The sequence below is a fragment of the Camelina sativa genome, chromosome 8 (assembly GCF_000633955.1).
Source record: "Camelina sativa cultivar DH55 chromosome 8, Cs, whole genome shotgun sequence".
Lineage (NCBI taxonomy): Eukaryota > Viridiplantae > Streptophyta > Magnoliopsida > Brassicales > Brassicaceae > Camelina > Camelina sativa.
Window position 1 is genome coordinate 9,674,500 of NC_025692.1, and position 19,509 is coordinate 9,694,008.

At 34.1% G+C, this 19,509-nt stretch overlaps 4 protein-coding genes and 1 pseudogene across 5 annotated transcripts in view; 2 read left to right on the plus strand and 3 right to left on the minus strand.

Annotated features, from left to right (window-relative positions):
* LOC104709363 overlaps positions 1–2,037 on the plus strand; it is an 8,218-nt pseudogene extending 6,181 nt beyond the window's left edge.
* On the minus strand, positions 3,304–4,450 carry LOC104706821 (uncharacterized protein At4g26485-like). Its single transcript, XM_010423049.1, has 3 exons — positions 4,300–4,450; positions 3,992–4,148; positions 3,304–3,577 (listed from the first exon to the last, which is right to left on the minus strand). The coding sequence occupies exons 1-3, from the start codon at positions 4,445–4,447 to the stop codon at positions 3,304–3,306; spliced, it is 579 nt and encodes a 192-aa protein (XP_010421351.1). The 5' UTR covers positions 4,448–4,450.
* LOC104706822 (uncharacterized protein At4g26485-like) lies at positions 5,970–7,116 on the minus strand. Its single transcript, XM_010423050.1, has 3 exons — positions 6,966–7,116; positions 6,658–6,814; positions 5,970–6,243 (listed from the first exon to the last, which is right to left on the minus strand). The coding sequence occupies exons 1-3, from the start codon at positions 7,111–7,113 to the stop codon at positions 5,970–5,972; spliced, it is 579 nt and encodes a 192-aa protein (XP_010421352.1). The 5' UTR covers positions 7,114–7,116.
* On the plus strand, positions 12,788–15,281 carry LOC104706823 (probable folate-biopterin transporter 2). The gene is made up of 5 exons (XM_019228401.1): positions 12,788–13,666; positions 13,757–14,016; positions 14,110–14,205; positions 14,282–14,452; positions 14,535–15,281. The coding sequence occupies exons 1-5, from the start codon at positions 13,300–13,302 to the stop codon at positions 15,141–15,143; spliced, it is 1,503 nt and encodes a 500-aa protein (XP_019083946.1). The 5' UTR covers positions 12,788–13,299; the 3' UTR covers positions 15,144–15,281.
* LOC109125856 (protein RRC1-like) overlaps positions 15,372–19,509 on the minus strand; it is an 8,182-nt gene continuing 4,044 nt past the window's right edge. For both annotated transcript variants that reach the window (XM_019228399.1, XM_019228400.1), the window contains 2 exons: positions 16,466–16,629; positions 15,372–15,849 (listed from right to left, as the gene is read on the minus strand). In XM_019228399.1, the coding sequence (XP_019083944.1) occupies positions 15,548–15,849; positions 16,466–16,629 (466 nt within the window). In that variant the 3' untranslated portion in view covers positions 15,372–15,547. The remainder of the gene's footprint in view (positions 15,850–16,465; positions 16,630–19,509) is intronic.

The following is a 19,509-nucleotide window of genomic DNA, read 5'->3' on the forward strand; positions in this document are numbered from 1 at the left end:
CCAAACAACAAGAAACAAGGAACCATCAACCTAGCAATGTTTCTAATGACCCAACTCTAGCAACCTAGCAATGCCAGACAACATCCAATCGAGTCCCTAGAACATCCTCCTCTTCATTGCCTTGATTCCACGATCACACTTTGCCCTTACCTGCACCACAAACACAAATTGAGATGCATGAGTATTTGATAAACACTCTGTGAGGCAATCCTCCCATCTACTGGGCTATACACACAAGCAATAAGATCTCTACATGCCACATACAACAAACAATACAAACAAACCAGGCAATATGCAAAGCAATCACGTCATCGTCGTAACTGAGGAAGGGTGTCGACCGACACCAAGTGGTGTCGACCGACACTAACACGTGCTCGACAAAACCCGAAACCCTAGTGGTGTCGACCGACACCTCTACATGGTGTCGATCGACACTCGCTAAAGTTGTCGAGCCGTCCTCGCGTTGGTGTCGACCGACACCCCAACTGGTGTCGATCGACACCGATGCCGAGCATCGATTCCCTTCGATCATAAACTCCGAATCTCGCCTTCAAGCTCCTCCAATCCGCTCCAAGCATTCCCAGAAGCAAAACCCAGCCACAACAGTCACGAAAAACCAAAGGAAACTCAACAGAAATAATCACATAAGCACAAAATCACAAAAAGCTAGAGATCTTAGCTTAGATAAGCTATGGTCATGCACTCACCTCTTTGCAGGAAGTTTCTGACCAACAATGATGAATCTCACACTCCCAGCAAGCTTCCCCCACGTTCTTAGCCTTGAATCCTCACTCCCTCAGCAAGGTCTCACCCAAAATGCCTTGAAATCTCACCAAAACTCACAAAAACTCAAGAACAAACTTTTCTCTTCTTTTTCTCTCTGATTCAGCGGCGAGACAATAATGAAACACGACCTAGGTCGTTTTTCTCACTTAATAGTCTGGTTCTGTGGATTTCCTTAAACCAAACCGTCCAAAATCGCCAATTGAATCCATCTGGTCGAACCATAAATTAATGGTGTCGATCGACACCCACCCCCAAAACGTAGAGTTTTGGTTCGCGGGTGTTACAGCATGTAATTAATTAGGTACAAAACACAAATAAATTTAGTTAATTAGACCCAAACAAAAACAGAATACAAGTGTCAGATAAAGGACATTGCCAAATGTCATTCCCTTAGCAAAAGTCGAGAAAAACCTCATATTATATAAGATATATAATATCTTTGTGGTTTGTTTCAGGACACGGTTGGTTTCATTTCCTCAATTGGTTCAATATGGTCAATTATAGGAACACTGTTGTACCAGCTGGTCCTAAAGGATCATCCGTTCCGTAGCATATTTATGTGGACTCAAATTCTCTTTGCTTTATCTGGAATGTTTGACCTCATTTTTCTGCTACGTCTCAACTTAAAATTCGGTTTACCGAATTATCTCTTCATAGTAGTGGACGGGATAGTTCATGAGATGATCGACAACCTCAAATGGATGTCGATAAATGTCCTCGCTAACAAACTTTTTCCTCACGGAATTGAAGGGACCTTCTTTGCGTTGCTAATGTCCATTGCAAATTTAGGTGCCATAACCTCAAACGGGCTAGGAGGCATATTGTTGCATGTCCTCAAGGTGACTCGGACTGAGTTTGGTAACCTTTGGCTTGCGGTTTTGGCTAGGAATGTGATGAGACTTTTGCCGCTCTTTTTTCTGTTTCTTGTGCCCGAAGGAAATCCCGAAACGTTCACGCTACCGAATGAGAGAGAAGAAACTGGGAGTCAACCAGAAGATCAGATAAATGGGGAAGAACAGGAAGCGAGAGAGGTAGAAATGGCACCTCTTCTTCAGTCTGATGATAGAAGGATCACTCCGACCGAAGGCCGCTAGTGACCACCACCAAGTTTTAGCTTTTCTCTAGTTTAAATCATATCTATCTGAATCAAAGAAGTGGTGAGTGTCCATTTCACTACTCTGTCACCATCCTCTTACAATACATTTTTCCCCCATTGGCTATTCCGAGTTTTCTATATCTGTTTGGATTTCAGTTGGGTTATATCAGAAAATAGTCATTTGAAACTAATTGTATTATTACAAAAACTTGATTGGTAGGAAAGCAATCTATGTCCTATTTTTGCAATTTAGAATCCTTCACACTAAACTTATGTCCTATTTTGCAATCAACAACTAATATTATTTTTAAAGATAATTAAATTATAAATTATAAATTACATATTATGAAATCATTTGAAAGTAATAAAATAGTTTAAAAATATGTGCAACTAATAAAACTAAAATTATTTAAATGGGAGAAAAATAATAATTAGGTTTAATTACATAAAAATTAAACATAAACTGTTAGTAAAAAACACAACCATCAAAATAAAAACTTATAATAAAAAAAAATATTATGGAAAAGAGACGCATCTTTGCAAAAAAAACATTGTTTAAAGTATTATAAATATAAGATATTTTATGAAAAATTATGGTAAAGAGCTACAACCATCATAACAATTATTAGTATTTATACTATTAGTAAATAACTATTATGACAAAGTGATCCTAACTAAAAATATTGAACTAATGGTTGTAATGAGTAAATGAATTTTTCTAATAAATAATTATAATTAATAAAATATAATTAATAATGATTGAAAATGTATCAACAAAAAATAAAATTAAAATACACAACTTTTTAAAATAAAATAAATGTTGAATATTAAAATAGTTTTTTTTTACGAAAGCTACGATAAATAGACGCAAATTATATTTTAAGTTGTATTAAATTTCTATATTGCTATAATCATTTTTAAAAATTTTAGTTATACAGTAACATTGAATATTAGATATTAATAGTCAAATTATTTAGATTCAACACAAAACGGAAAATTTATTTGAAAAAATAATGATTTGTTAGTTATTGATGAAGAGACAAATATATAGAGAGTTCAAAAAATATGACTATTTAAATAGACACACTTGTTAGAACGAAAAGTTGTAATGAACAAATATGAATAAAATATGTTGAAAATATACAACTCTACATTGAACAAATACAACTGTATGAATTTTAAATAAAAAATATATAAAAACAATTTTTTAGCAAAAAATACAACAAAAAATTACAACTGTTGCTCGCATTTATCATCTATCATCTATCAATGCCTCAATGTGGATATCGAGTGTCAAAACTCTTATCCTAATGTTTGTATCTCTCAGTCCTTAAAATGTGGGTTACAATGTTCAGTTCAATGTCACCACAATAAGCTGTGAAGATTTATTGAACTGAAGAGCAATAAATAAAAACAAGATGCTATTTCTTAAACATGAAAGTAACTGTTGATCCGATAGGAGACCTATAATCACGGTTACTTCCACTTCTAATCGGGTCGGAGTATCCCTGAAATCCCCATTTGCTAAATTGTATTTGCTTGATTAAACGTAACCCCGTCTCTTTAGCTAGAGCCTTGATACCCCCCTCGTCAAATGGGTAGATTGTCTTATGAGTGACATGAATCTCTCCATTTTCGTCTTTCACCATCTCTCTCGCACTCTCCATAAAACTTCTTAATACCTCATGGTGTTTCCTGTGAATTGTACACGCAAATGTTGAACAATATATTACCAATAATAAACAGAAAAAGAAAAAGTGTTGCAATTAGCAATGGACAAAACGAAGTCCTTTAGAATTTTAAGATAGTACCCCCATTCTCATGTAGCCAAATGCATTAAAAGTTAAACACAAAGGAAGAAAATAAATGAAGTTAAAGATTAAAAAAAAAAAAACTTAAATTAAAAATGTCATGTAAAACTTTTCTACTTGATCTCCATGAAGATTTGAAAACACAGATCTTGTTGAGTTCTAGATCATATATTGAGATCATGATTCATATATAATCCTAATGTAGGAGCATTTGGATTGAATATTTTGTCCATCCCTATTTGCAATACGTACATACACATGGTGTAAAAAGCTCTTAATCTCACGACATAAACCTTACCCTGCACAGATGAAATGAAAGATGATTATGTCGTATCGACCTAGACGACAATCTGAGGACATGGAGTGTGCGTTAACACCGCGGACCACGGCGCACCCAAGTCTCTCCAACTCATCCACGTTCGCTTTTCCATTGTTGTAGTTACGCCCTAGCTCCTCTACCGCAAACATATATATGTAACATATAATCACAAGACTTGATAAAGATATTGTTGAATTTTCATGTGATGATGATTATATCTTATCTCAGATGATAACAATTAAAAACAAATTTTAGAGAATGATTGATGATTTTAGATTTACTCCTACCTCGAGTATCAAGAGATGTTGCAGTGATGTTGGTGGCAGAACCAAAGGCTTTGGCTAGAGACAAAGAAAATGAAAAATCTCCTTCTCCGACCAAAAGTATTTGCTTATTGTTATACTGTCTTAACTTTTTAGATTCCTGATTATCCATTTCAACATCTACATATTTTCAATTTCACACCATGTCCTTATATACACATGTGAATGCATGAGTCAAGCGTATTTAGTGTTGTTTATATGTTTGGTTTTGTAAGTTGTAACTTGTCTTTTCGAACTATGTGATCATTTATGTACTTTGAAGAACACATGACATATCGTATGAAGAAGAGAGTCAAACTTTTTTGTTTTGGTTCAAAAGTCCTTTGTATTTTTTATTTTACTGGTCAGTGCTATTAAATACTAATATTAGTATCATCATACACATATACGAGGAAGTGACTTGCTCGTTTTACATTCTTTTTCTAGCTAGTGATGAAACTAAAAACTTTCTTGGTAAAGATTCATATTTAAAAAATAATAATACACATGACAACTCTTTTTTTTTTCTTGTAGTAGTAGGATTTTTTAAAGTTTTTTTTTTAATGAATGCAAAACCAATTAAAAAAACCTTGTTTACAAGTATGCATCTTGTGCTTGATAAAACTTTGAATAATCAACTGAAAGTTTGGAAAAAAAATATCATTATCATTAGAAACGAAAGATTAACAGTTAAAAATATATTAGAAAAAATATCATTATCATTATCAAATAAAATAATATAATATATAATAATGAGTAACAGTTAGTAGTAGTTGGTGGCAAAGCTTTTGTTTATTTCTATATAACTTAATAATAATGGTGACAACATCCCAAAGATGCTGGGAATGGAGATGATATTTTTTTCTGTTATAAAGAAATGAAAATAGACTTTTTTGGTATATCAAAATCAGTCGAGAAGTAGTGGTGACAAGATCTATTTTGATCCAACGGTGTCCGGACACGTTCATAAAGAAGAAAGATACTAGGTTAATAAAATGTTTTGTTCCTTTGTTTGCCTTACTTATCTCGAAAAAGCTTATAATATTTCTTTCTGTTTTTTCAGTCGAATGCAAACAAATAATTTTTTTTATGAACGTGTATTGCCTATAATATAACATATTTTACAAATAATTTCAGATACACTGTATTCTAATTTACTCTACTTAACGTAATTTTAATTACAAATCTACAGATTCTTACGTAGGAGTTAGGACTTCAACGATTTAAAATAAATAGTAGTATAGATNATGATTTGTTAGTTATTGATGAAGAGACAAATATATAGAGAGTTCAAAAAATATGACTATTTAAATAGACACACTTGTTAGAACGAAAAGTTGTAATGAACAAATATGAATAAAATATGTTGAAAATATACAACTCTACATTGAACAAATACAACTGTATGAATTTTAAATAAAAAATATATAAAAACAATTTTTTAGCAAAAAATACAACAAAAAATTACAACTGTTGCTCGCATTTATCATCTATCATCTATCAATGCCTCAATGTGGATATCGAGTGTCAAAACTCTTATCCTAATGTTTGTATCTCTCAGTCCTTAAAATGTGGGTTACAATGTTCAGTTCAATGTCACCACAATAAGCTGTGAAGATTTATTGAACTGAAGAGCAATAAATAAAAACAAGATGCTATTTCTTAAACATGAAAGTAACTGTTGATCCGATAGGAGACCTATAATCACGGTTACTTCCACTTCTAATCGGGTCGGAGTATCCCTGAAATCCCCATTTGCTAAATTGTATTTGCTTGATTAAACGTAACCCCGTCTCTTTAGCTAGAGCCTTGATACCCCCCTCGTCAAATGGGTAGATTGTCTTATGAGTGACATGAATCTCTCCATTTTCGTCTTTCACCATCTCTCTCGCACTCTCCATAAAACTTCTTAATACCTCATGGTGTTTCCTGTGAATTGTACACGCAAATGTTGAACAATATATTACCAATAATAAACAGAAAAAGAAAAAGTGTTGCAATTAGCAATGGACAAAACGAAGTCCTTTAGAATTTTAAGATAGTACCCCCATTCTCATGTAGCCAAATGCATTAAAAGTTAAACACAAAGGAAGAAAATAAATGAAGTTAAAGATTAAAAAAAAAAAAACTTAAATTAAAAATGTCATGTAAAACTTTTCTACTTGATCTCCATGAAGATTTGAAAACACAGATCTTGTTGAGTTCTAGATCATATATTGAGATCATGATTCATATATAATCCTAATGTAGGAGCATTTGGATTGAATATTTTGTCCATCCCTATTTGCAATACGTACATACACATGGTGTAAAAAGCTCTTAATCTCACGACATAAACCTTACCCTGCACAGATGAAATGAAAGATGATTATGTCGTATCGACCTAGACGACAATCTGAGGACATGGAGTGTGCGTTAACACCGCGGACCACGGCGCACCCAAGTCTCTCCAACTCATCCACGTTCGCTTTTCCATTGTTGTAGTTACGCCCTAGCTCCTCTACCGCAAACATATATATGTAACATATAATCACAAGACTTGATAAAGATATTGTTGAATTTTCATGTGATGATGATTATATCTTATCTCAGATGATAACAATTAAAAACAAATTTTAGAGAATGATTGATGATTTTAGATTTACTCCTACCTCGAGTATCAAGAGATGTTGCAGTGATGTTGGTGGCAGAACCAAAGGCTTTGGCTAGAGACAAAGAAAATGAAAAATCTCCTTCTCCGACCAAAAGTATTTGCTTATTGTTATACTGTCTTAACTTTTTAGATTCCTGATTATCCATTTCAACATCTACATATTTTCAATTTCACACCATGTCCTTATATACACATGTGAATGCATGAGTCAAGCGTATTTAGTGTTGTTTATATGTTTGGTTTTGTAAGTTGTAACTTGTCTTTTCGAACTATGTGATCATTTATGTACTTTGAAGAACACATGACATATCGTATGAAGAAGAGAGTCAAACTTTTTTGTTTTGGTTCAAAAGTCCTTTGTATTTTTTATTTTACTGGTCAGTGCTATTAAATACTAATATTAGTATCATCATACACATATACGAGGAAGTGACTTGCTCGTTTTACATTCTTTTTCTAGCTAGTGATGAAACTAAAAACTTTCTTGGTAAAGATTCATATTTAAAAAATAATAATACACATGACAACTCTTTTTTTTTTCTTGTAGTAGTAGGATTTTTTAAAGTTTTTTTTTTAATGAATGCAAAACCAATTAAAAAAACCTTGTTTACAAGTATGCATCTTGTGCTTGATAAAACTTTGAATAATCAACTGAAAGTTTGGAAAAAAAATATCATTATCATTAGAAACGAAAGATTAACAGTTAAAAATATATTAGAAAAAATATCATTATCATTATCAAATAAAATAATATAATATATAATAATGAGTAACAGTTAGTAGTAGTTGGTGGCAAAGCTTTTGTTTATTTCTATATAACTTAATAATAATGGTGACAACATCCCAAAGATGCTGGGAATGGAGATGATATTTTTTTCTGTTATAAAGAAATGAAAATAGACTTTTTTGGTATATCAAAATCAGTCGAGAAGTAGTGGTGACAAGATCTATTTTGATCCAACGGTGTCCGGACACGTTCATAAAGAAGAAAGATACTAGGTTAATAAAATGTTTTGTTCCTTTGTTTGCCTTACTTATCTCGAAAAAGCTTATAATATTTCTTTCTGTTTTTTCAGTCGAATGCAAACAAATAATTTTTTTTATGAACGTGTATTGCCTATAATATAACATATTTTACAAATAATTTCAGATACACTGTATTCTAATTTACTCTACTTAACGTAATTTTAATTACAAATCTACAGATTCTTACGTAGGAGTTAGGACTTCAACGATTTAAAATAAATAGTAGTATAGATGAAAAAGGAAAAGTCAAAAGTATTAATGAAGTATTAGGTTAGTTATGGTGACTTTGATGCAAAACTAAGCTTTAAAATAATTTCATCTCTAAACCTTACAATTTTTGTTTCTAATGAATAAAAAGATCTTGTAATTCAATTAGAAAAGGTTCAAAAATTTTCAGTTAAAATTGCCAAAAGAAAAAAAAAAAAAGGCTGGGGAAAAATAGACAAGAATGTTCTTAGCAAGAGACAACAAACAAAGATGTGTGTGTTGTGTTATTATGGTCAAACATTGTAGCAGCAAAAAAACTTGACCTTTTCCATTTCGTCTCTCTCTCTCTGATCTGAGTTTTATCCTTTCATTACTTTAATAATTTTTCTTCTTCTTTGTAATTTTTAAGTTCAATGGGCATTTATGTTTCATATACCAAAACAGGTCAACGAAGCNTTAAAAAAAAAAAAACTTAAATTAAAAATGTCATGTAAAACTTTTCTACTTGATCTCCATGAAGATTTGAAAACACAGATCTTGTTGAGTTCTAGATCATATATTGAGATCATGATTCATATATAATCCTAATGTAGGAGCATTTGGATTGAATATTTTGTCCATCCCTATTTGCAATACGTACATACACATGGTGTAAAAAGCTCTTAATCTCACGACATAAACCTTACCCTGCACAGATGAAATGAAAGATGATTATGTCGTATCGACCTAGACGACAATCTGAGGACATGGAGTGTGCGTTAACACCGCGGACCACGGCGCACCCAAGTCTCTCCAACTCATCCACGTTCGCTTTTCCATTGTTGTAGTTACGCCCTAGCTCCTCTACCGCAAACATATATATGTAACATATAATCACAAGACTTGATAAAGATATTGTTGAATTTTCATGTGATGATGATTATATCTTATCTCAGATGATAACAATTAAAAACAAATTTTAGAGAATGATTGATGATTTTAGATTTACTCCTACCTCGAGTATCAAGAGATGTTGCAGTGATGTTGGTGGCAGAACCAAAGGCTTTGGCTAGAGACAAAGAAAATGAAAAATCTCCTTCTCCGACCAAAAGTATTTGCTTATTGTTATACTGTCTTAACTTTTTAGATTCCTGATTATCCATTTCAACATCTACATATTTTCAATTTCACACCATGTCCTTATATACACATGTGAATGCATGAGTCAAGCGTATTTAGTGTTGTTTATATGTTTGGTTTTGTAAGTTGTAACTTGTCTTTTCGAACTATGTGATCATTTATGTACTTTGAAGAACACATGACATATCGTATGAAGAAGAGAGTCAAACTTTTTTGTTTTGGTTCAAAAGTCCTTTGTATTTTTTATTTTACTGGTCAGTGCTATTAAATACTAATATTAGTATCATCATACACATATACGAGGAAGTGACTTGCTCGTTTTACATTCTTTTTCTAGCTAGTGATGAAACTAAAAACTTTCTTGGTAAAGATTCATATTTAAAAAATAATAATACACATGACAACTCTTTTTTTTTTCTTGTAGTAGTAGGATTTTTTAAAGTTTTTTTTTTAATGAATGCAAAACCAATTAAAAAAACCTTGTTTACAAGTATGCATCTTGTGCTTGATAAAACTTTGAATAATCAACTGAAAGTTTGGAAAAAAAATATCATTATCATTAGAAACGAAAGATTAACAGTTAAAAATATATTAGAAAAAATATCATTATCATTATCAAATAAAATAATATAATATATAATAATGAGTAACAGTTAGTAGTAGTTGGTGGCAAAGCTTTTGTTTATTTCTATATAACTTAATAATAATGGTGACAACATCCCAAAGATGCTGGGAATGGAGATGATATTTTTTTCTGTTATAAAGAAATGAAAATAGACTTTTTTGGTATATCAAAATCAGTCGAGAAGTAGTGGTGACAAGATCTATTTTGATCCAACGGTGTCCGGACACGTTCATAAAGAAGAAAGATACTAGGTTAATAAAATGTTTTGTTCCTTTGTTTGCCTTACTTATCTCGAAAAAGCTTATAATATTTCTTTCTGTTTTTTCAGTCGAATGCAAACAAATAATTTTTTTTATGAACGTGTATTGCCTATAATATAACATATTTTACAAATAATTTCAGATACACTGTATTCTAATTTACTCTACTTAACGTAATTTTAATTACAAATCTACAGATTCTTACGTAGGAGTTAGGACTTCAACGATTTAAAATAAATAGTAGTATAGATGAAAAAGGAAAAGTCAAAAGTATTAATGAAGTATTAGGTTAGTTATGGTGACTTTGATGCAAAACTAAGCTTTAAAATAATTTCATCTCTAAACCTTACAATTTTTGTTTCTAATGAATAAAAAGATCTTGTAATTCAATTAGAAAAGGTTCAAAAATTTTCAGTTAAAATTGCCAAAAGAAAAAAAAAAAAAGGCTGGGGAAAAATAGACAAGAATGTTCTTAGCAAGAGACAACAAACAAAGATGTGTGTGTTGTGTTATTATGGTCAAACATTGTAGCAGCAAAAAAACTTGACCTTTTCCATTTCGTCTCTCTCTCTCTGATCTGAGTTTTATCCTTTCATTACTTTAATAATTTTTCTTCTTCTTTGTAATTTTTAAGTTCAATGGGCATTTATGTTTCATATACCAAAACAGGTCAACGAAGCTTCATGTGTGCCAATTTCATTCTTGTTTTTTGAGCTTTGGATTCAAGATTCATCGTTTTTGATTCCCAAATCTTTGTTTTTTTGACTTGCTTTGCATCAAAAGATTCACATCCTTTTTTATTATGATCTGAGGTTAAACCAGTCCAAGAAGTACCCACTTCAGACAACTCTGTTTCTTGGATCTGTTTTTTCAGACCAAACCCACATCAAAACGGAGTCAAGTCTTGAATCTTTCACTCCTTAACAGATATGGTAGTAGAAGAGCAAAACCTGGAAAACGGCGGATCCGTACANTTTCCATTGTTGTAGTTACGCCCTAGCTCCTCTACCGCAAACATATATATGTAACATATAATCACAAGACTTGATAAAGATATTGTTGAATTTTCATGTGATGATGATTATATCTTATCTCAGATGATAACAATTAAAAACAAATTTTAGAGAATGATTGATGATTTTAGATTTACTCCTACCTCGAGTATCAAGAGATGTTGCAGTGATGTTGGTGGCAGAACCAAAGGCTTTGGCTAGAGACAAAGAAAATGAAAAATCTCCTTCTCCGACCAAAAGTATTTGCTTATTGTTATACTGTCTTAACTTTTTAGATTCCTGATTATCCATTTCAACATCTACATATTTTCAATTTCACACCATGTCCTTATATACACATGTGAATGCATGAGTCAAGCGTATTTAGTGTTGTTTATATGTTTGGTTTTGTAAGTTGTAACTTGTCTTTTCGAACTATGTGATCATTTATGTACTTTGAAGAACACATGACATATCGTATGAAGAAGAGAGTCAAACTTTTTTGTTTTGGTTCAAAAGTCCTTTGTATTTTTTATTTTACTGGTCAGTGCTATTAAATACTAATATTAGTATCATCATACACATATACGAGGAAGTGACTTGCTCGTTTTACATTCTTTTTCTAGCTAGTGATGAAACTAAAAACTTTCTTGGTAAAGATTCATATTTAAAAAATAATAATACACATGACAACTCTTTTTTTTTTCTTGTAGTAGTAGGATTTTTTAAAGTTTTTTTTTTAATGAATGCAAAACCAATTAAAAAAACCTTGTTTACAAGTATGCATCTTGTGCTTGATAAAACTTTGAATAATCAACTGAAAGTTTGGAAAAAAAATATCATTATCATTAGAAACGAAAGATTAACAGTTAAAAATATATTAGAAAAAATATCATTATCATTATCAAATAAAATAATATAATATATAATAATGAGTAACAGTTAGTAGTAGTTGGTGGCAAAGCTTTTGTTTATTTCTATATAACTTAATAATAATGGTGACAACATCCCAAAGATGCTGGGAATGGAGATGATATTTTTTTCTGTTATAAAGAAATGAAAATAGACTTTTTTGGTATATCAAAATCAGTCGAGAAGTAGTGGTGACAAGATCTATTTTGATCCAACGGTGTCCGGACACGTTCATAAAGAAGAAAGATACTAGGTTAATAAAATGTTTTGTTCCTTTGTTTGCCTTACTTATCTCGAAAAAGCTTATAATATTTCTTTCTGTTTTTTCAGTCGAATGCAAACAAATAATTTTTTTTATGAACGTGTATTGCCTATAATATAACATATTTTACAAATAATTTCAGATACACTGTATTCTAATTTACTCTACTTAACGTAATTTTAATTACAAATCTACAGATTCTTACGTAGGAGTTAGGACTTCAACGATTTAAAATAAATAGTAGTATAGATGAAAAAGGAAAAGTCAAAAGTATTAATGAAGTATTAGGTTAGTTATGGTGACTTTGATGCAAAACTAAGCTTTAAAATAATTTCATCTCTAAACCTTACAATTTTTGTTTCTAATGAATAAAAAGATCTTGTAATTCAATTAGAAAAGGTTCAAAAATTTTCAGTTAAAATTGCCAAAAGAAAAAAAAAAAAAGGCTGGGGAAAAATAGACAAGAATGTTCTTAGCAAGAGACAACAAACAAAGATGTGTGTGTTGTGTTATTATGGTCAAACATTGTAGCAGCAAAAAAACTTGACCTTTTCCATTTCGTCTCTCTCTCTCTGATCTGAGTTTTATCCTTTCATTACTTTAATAATTTTTCTTCTTCTTTGTAATTTTTAAGTTCAATGGGCATTTATGTTTCATATACCAAAACAGGTCAACGAAGCTTCATGTGTGCCAATTTCATTCTTGTTTTTTGAGCTTTGGATTCAAGATTCATCGTTTTTGATTCCCAAATCTTTGTTTTTTTGACTTGCTTTGCATCAAAAGATTCACATCCTTTTTTATTATGATCTGAGGTTAAACCAGTCCAAGAAGTACCCACTTCAGACAACTCTGTTTCTTGGATCTGTTTTTTCAGACCAAACCCACATCAAAACGGAGTCAAGTCTTGAATCTTTCACTCCTTAACAGATATGGTAGTAGAAGAGCAAAACCTGGAAAACGGCGGATCCGTACATGTGGTCAAAGGAGGAGAAAGCCATTTCCGTAATGTGGTGTGTGGTCCAGTGCGGTGGCTAAAGATGTTGTCCTCAGAGCTTCACTGGAGTTTTGTGTTTGGTGTGGTCTCACTGTACGGAGTAAACCAAGGTCTTGGTGGCTCATTGGGTCGTGTTGCTACAGAGTATTACATGAAAGATGTTCAAAAGGTTCAGCCTTCTGAATCTCAAGCTCTCACTGCAATCACTAAGATTCCATGGATCATTAAGCCTCTTTGGGGCATTCTCACTGATGTTCTTCCCATCTTTGGTTTCCACAGACGCCCTTACTTCATCTTAGCTGGTAAAATGTCACTCGAAATCGAATCATATTCTCTGCAACTGTCTCATTGATTATATAAATTTATATGTTTTGTACTGTGTGTTCATGCAGGGGTGCTTGGAGTGGTGTCTTTGTTGTTCATATCACTTCATAGTAATCTACATCTTTACTTGGCACTGTTATGGATGACAATATCAAGTGCTGCAATGGCTATAGCGGATGTGACAATTGATGCTTGCACTGCTTACAACAGTATCAAACACCCTTCTCTTGCATCGGATATGCAGAGCTTATGTAGTTTAAGCTCCTCTATTGGAGCACTTCTTGGTTTTTTCATGAGTGGCATCTTAGTTCATTTTGTTGGCTCCAAGGTTAGCGAATTGACTTGTCTAGTGTCTACTGTGATCTTTGTTTATTCATGATTCCTCTCTAATGATGTGTTTGGCTTGTCTTACTGACATTAGGGTGTGTTTGGCTTGCTGACATTCCCATTTGCGTTGGTTTCGGTAGTTGGGATTGTGTTTAATGAGCCCCATGTTCCTGGTTTCTCTTACAAACAAGTAAATTTTTTTCTATCTTGAACTAGTTTGATTCGTAGCAATATGTGATTATTGACTCTTGGTTGTATGATTTCAGGTACACCAGAAATTCACAGATGCAGGGAAAGCGATGTGGAGGACAATGAAGTGCTCAGATGTGTGGCGTCCGAGTCTGTATATGTACATTTCCCTTACTTTTGGTTTGAACATTCATGAAGGTCTTTTTTATTGGTTCACTGATTCAAAGGATGGTCCTTTGTTTGCTCAGGTAATCCCAAAACAAGAAGTTTCTATTTTTAGAATCCATCTGAAAATGCCTAATATGTTGAGAGTCTCTGGTTTTGTTTCAGGAAACGGTTGGTTTTATTCTGTCAATTGGTTCAATCGGGTCGATTCTAGCAGCAATGTTGTACCAGCTAGTGCTAAAGGATCATCCGTTCCGTAGCCTATGTTTGTGGACTCAACTTCTCTTTGCTTTGTCTGGAATGCTTGACCTTATTCTTGTGCTACGTCTCAACTTGAGATTTGGTTTACCGGATTATCTCTTCATAGTAGTTGACGAGATTGTTTCTCAGATGATCGGTCGTCTGAAATGGATGCCGCTACTCGTCCTTACTTCAAAGCTTTGTCCTCACGGAATTGAAGGGACCTTCTTTGCATTGCTGATGTCAATCGACAATGCAGGACTCATGACCTCATCTTGGCTCGGGGGAATATTGTTGCACGTCCTTAAAGTGACTCGGAATGAGTTTGGTAACCTCTGGCTTGCGGTTTTGGTTAGGAACGTGATGAGACTTTCGCCGCTCTGTTTTCTGTTTCTTGTGCCTAAGGGAGATCAGAACACGTTCAAGCTACCGGATGAGATAATGGGTGAGGATTCAGAAGAAGAGGAAGACGAGAAAGAAGGAACTCGGAATTTGGAGTTGGCATCTCTTGTTCATTCTGTTGATAGAAGATAGCTTTACAGTTATAATAGCGTTTGAAGCAAATGCTTCAGTTTTTTTCCAGCAGCTTCTACGAACTTTACTTGTACTGGTGGAAAGTGCAAATTGCACTACATTTTTCTCTGAATACATAACAAGTTTGTGTTCTTTTTTTTTTGTTGGTGTAAAAGAAAACATCTTTAGTCCTAAACTACTTGCATATCTAAAAAGTAAAAACATATGAATCCTGCAGAAGAAAAAATGAATGAGGAAACTTTCAGAAATTTGAATACACAATTACAAGCTGTGTCTGGGACCAAGTGTTCTACATATCTTCTGGATTTAGAAACACGAAAGGGTTAAAATCTTTTCATAGGAAGATAATTTCCAGTAATGCAAAGAACAAAACCATGAGGTGAGAAACAAGCATAATGGTATCATCATCTCGTGCCTCGTCTGCGCCAGTCCCTGTCTCTATCTTTGCTTCTATCATGATCATCTCGATCGTGGCTTGAACTTTTTTCACGTCGGTCTCGGTCCCTGTTCAAATCATGTTGCCTATCTCTGTCTCTGTGTCTCTCTCTGTCTCTATCCCTGTCTCTGTCCAAGTCATGATCTCTCTCCCTCTCCCTGGTTGATGATTTCCGCGGCGGACTTTGGCTCTTGTTATCCCCACGTTGCCGCTTTTTAGAAGATTCTCGAGAATCTTCTCGCCTCTCCTTCCGCTCTATTATTGATTTCTCTGCAGTTGGGATCAATGTTTAAATTTATAAGAAGGGTCAATTGGATCAACATGAACATTGTCCATATCCTGGAATACACCAGATGCAGTCTTTGTGATAAAAGCATTTCAAGAAAAGAGGAAAGCAGTAGAAATACAAAAAAGGACACTCTAAGCCTAAAAGAAGTCTTCATTAATCAAAATCAAAGCTAAATCAAGAAACATGGCATGCTAAGTTCGAAACCAACAAAGTCCAAGAAAGCACAGGCAACTTAAAGAATTCTAAATACAACCACTAGTGAGGACTAATACTTATATAAAAGGAAGCAATTAGGTCTTAGTTGTTAGCTATCATTGTCAAACTTCTGAAGTTTTTATCCAAGAATTCAATCAGTGGAATGAGCTTTTCAAATTTCACGTTTTTTTTTCGAATCACCAACACAATAACAAAGGCAAAATATTTGTAAATTACAGAAGAGATTTTTGGAAAAAAACTGGCTTCATATACTTGCACTAAACTTAAGAAAGTAGGACAAGTTTCGCCCATTGTTCCATCAAATGGGCATGGAGAAAAATAACAGCCTTTCCCAAAACAAAAGAAGAGTATATGTGTGATGTGAGTGAAGTAAGAACTTACGATTTCTGTTGCCCTCGTTAGGTCCTGATAAGCCATAATCAACTTCAAGCCTTTTTCTGTTGATTTCTACTTTTCTCTCTATCTCCTCGGAGTTTTTCATCCCCTGTTCCTCAAGAGTTTCACGATACTCTATTAAAGCAACTTCTATGCGTCTACGCTTTTGTCTGCAGTAACAAAAAAAACAGGTCAAGGGAGAAGTCTATCGAGTTTCAAATTATACAATTGAATAGCAACTTCTAGTGAACGTAAGTTCTCATCTTATCTTGTAAACATTAGAGTCTCGGTGCCAACTCATCAATGTGACTATGGGCTTCGACAAATCCGGGTATATATAATTGTTGCGTATGCCCAAAAGTTTCTATAGCATCAGTTATCCACCTTAAGAGGGTAGAGCTAAAATACCAAATAATGTGTACTCTATAAAGCCCAAATCTATTAAAGTTAAAAAGAACACACATCCCTCACTAATATAGACTACCCTTACGCTGATGTTCCTCTTTCCTGGAACTATTTCGAGCTACTCTTTGTTATTTTTGATGCTCAAGCACCAAGATGAAGCAATAATGCAATTGGTGTTTTTTTAATCCATATTGTGCCAGGTTAATTTACTTTCCTTATATCTTTCCAAAAACAGATTCATTGCTCATACCTTTGTTCCTCATCCATTCCATTGTCAGGTTGGGCGCGGACACAATCATCACCCTTGAGATCCTCGTCATCAGCCTTGAAAGTTATCCCACCAGTATTGTCACTTCCTGAAGAGGAGCTCTTTTTTTGTTCATCATCAGCTTCGTCATCGTCTCTCGCCCACTTTGAAGCTGGCAATATGAGGTCATTCTTCTCTTTTGCCACAAAGGCTTTCAGCTCAGGCTGTGGGATTGGTATTGTCGTGGGAAGATTCATAGGCTCTTTCATTTCAACTTCTGCGTAGCTGTTCTTGATATGCTCCCGCTCACTCTTAACTTCTTCCCAAGTTGAATGGTCTTGCGGATGATGCTTTGAAATTTCATCCACTGCTTCATAGCCACGTTGTTTCTCTGTGTCTTCAAGGCTTAGTAGCCGGGCAACCATCATTACTCTACCTCCTACAAGAGACAGTCCATTGTGCCGGCAACGTCTCTCAAGCTCAGAGATCGGTAAATTCATCAGCTCTTGCCTTGCAGCTCCTTTGCCTATTGCCAGCGCAGCATCTGGATTGATCTTACCAATATCACTCTTGTTGTCAACGGAACTTTTGTTCTCTATTTCAGGTGCATCACCGCAGATAGAATGAAATAAGGTAACACCAGATACTCCTGACCGGAGAAATGTGGAACGTAGTCCATATATGTATGCGTCTGAAAAGAGAAACCAATCTGCCCATACTTGCAGTACTTTGAGAACCCGTTCCTGCAAAAGTTCAGAATGAGTTTAGAACAGTATATTACAAGGGACGGAAAACCATCAAAGATCAATTTTTCTTTCTGACAGTACTTTTAGAGCCTCAGCGGTAATTCTTCCAGTTATGCTTCGATACAGATCATTGAAGCTTTCCATTATGTCGGGTAGAGTTGCTTCGAATTTGGTTCGGTACGCAGATGCATTTTTAACACGTGCACTGCTATTATGAAGAATATCAGACACAAGCATGAGTCTAGCAACTTTAGTTGGAATTGAGGTCTCTTTTAGGGTCAGGGACTCCGTCAAAACTTCAACAACCTGTGGAATAAGTACACATATATAAGCAGGAAAACGCATTTGAATATCTATTTTAAAACGAGTAATTCATTTCAGTATTCTTTGTGGTATCTAGAAAAAAAAACATCTGAAGATACAATCAACTGGAAAAACATCTGATTTTGGTCTAATAACAAGTTATTTTTCTAAATATGTTATATGTGTAAAATGCATTTTGAAACTACTGCATACAAATGAACCAATCTTCAGAAATTTTTATAATAAATCAGGATTAAATTATATGTTAAAGCTTTTGACCGATATGTATGAATTGTAGGATCTTCCGTAAAATCAAATGTACCGAATATGACTAACATATAATACCTCTCCAGCTGCATCTGCATTATCTAAAGCGAAACCCATAGCTTCTTTAATCTGACTCCTTTCTAAAGTAAGGTTACGCAACATGTCCTCGAACTCATCCCTCTGGGGATCGGTCAGAGTCCTCTCAACTTCCGCACGCTGTAAAATTTACCAGAGTGAGGTATCCCGCACAACCAAAAAACAACTTGGCGAGCAAAAAAAAAAGAAATAAATAAAACAGAAGTGAGACTGCAAGAAGATTACCCTGCTTCTTCCCGCTGCATATGTGCTGGCAGACTCTTTTTCGAGCTCCTGGGTCCTAGTTACAGGCAGAGGTGGCGGTATCCATCTGCAATAAGAGTAAATAGACAGTGTTAATACACCAGATGTCATATGCAAAGGTGAACCAACCCAACCGAACACCCGGATCAGTTTTAACGTCGGCAAGTTACAATACCTTCCACTACCAGTTATCATGATATACGGCTCTGTTCTCCACCTTTGAAGTGTATCACCCTAAACAACGCAAAAATATTCATCAGCTTAGGAAAATGTAAAGCTTAAGGAGAATCTAAGATATACCTAATTATATAACAATCAAAATGTACCTGAGCAAAGGAATAGAGTCTCCAGACGTAGTAAGTATGCTCCTTCGAGCCAAGCTCGAACAAAAACTTAAACATTGGATTCCCACGGCCCCTCTCCATGATAGCTTGTTCAAAAGCACATTCACCATCCAGAACATAGAGAGCCATTGTATCAATGACATGTCTGAGGTGCTCGTCCTCAGGAGTAACAACAGTGATATCCGGAACATTAGGGGTAAGAACCTGTTCAACGAAAGAGAGGTTCATTTGGAATATGATTACTAAAGATAGGTAGCGGATAAGAGTGTCGTCAAGACGTCAACTACATGTGCCACATCAGCAAGTTAGTCGAATCAGGATCATTTACAAACAAGAGAGAAGCCTTAAGTATTGAGAAGTTTCTGAGTATTTGGGCACTGGTTTGGGGCCATTGGGGGG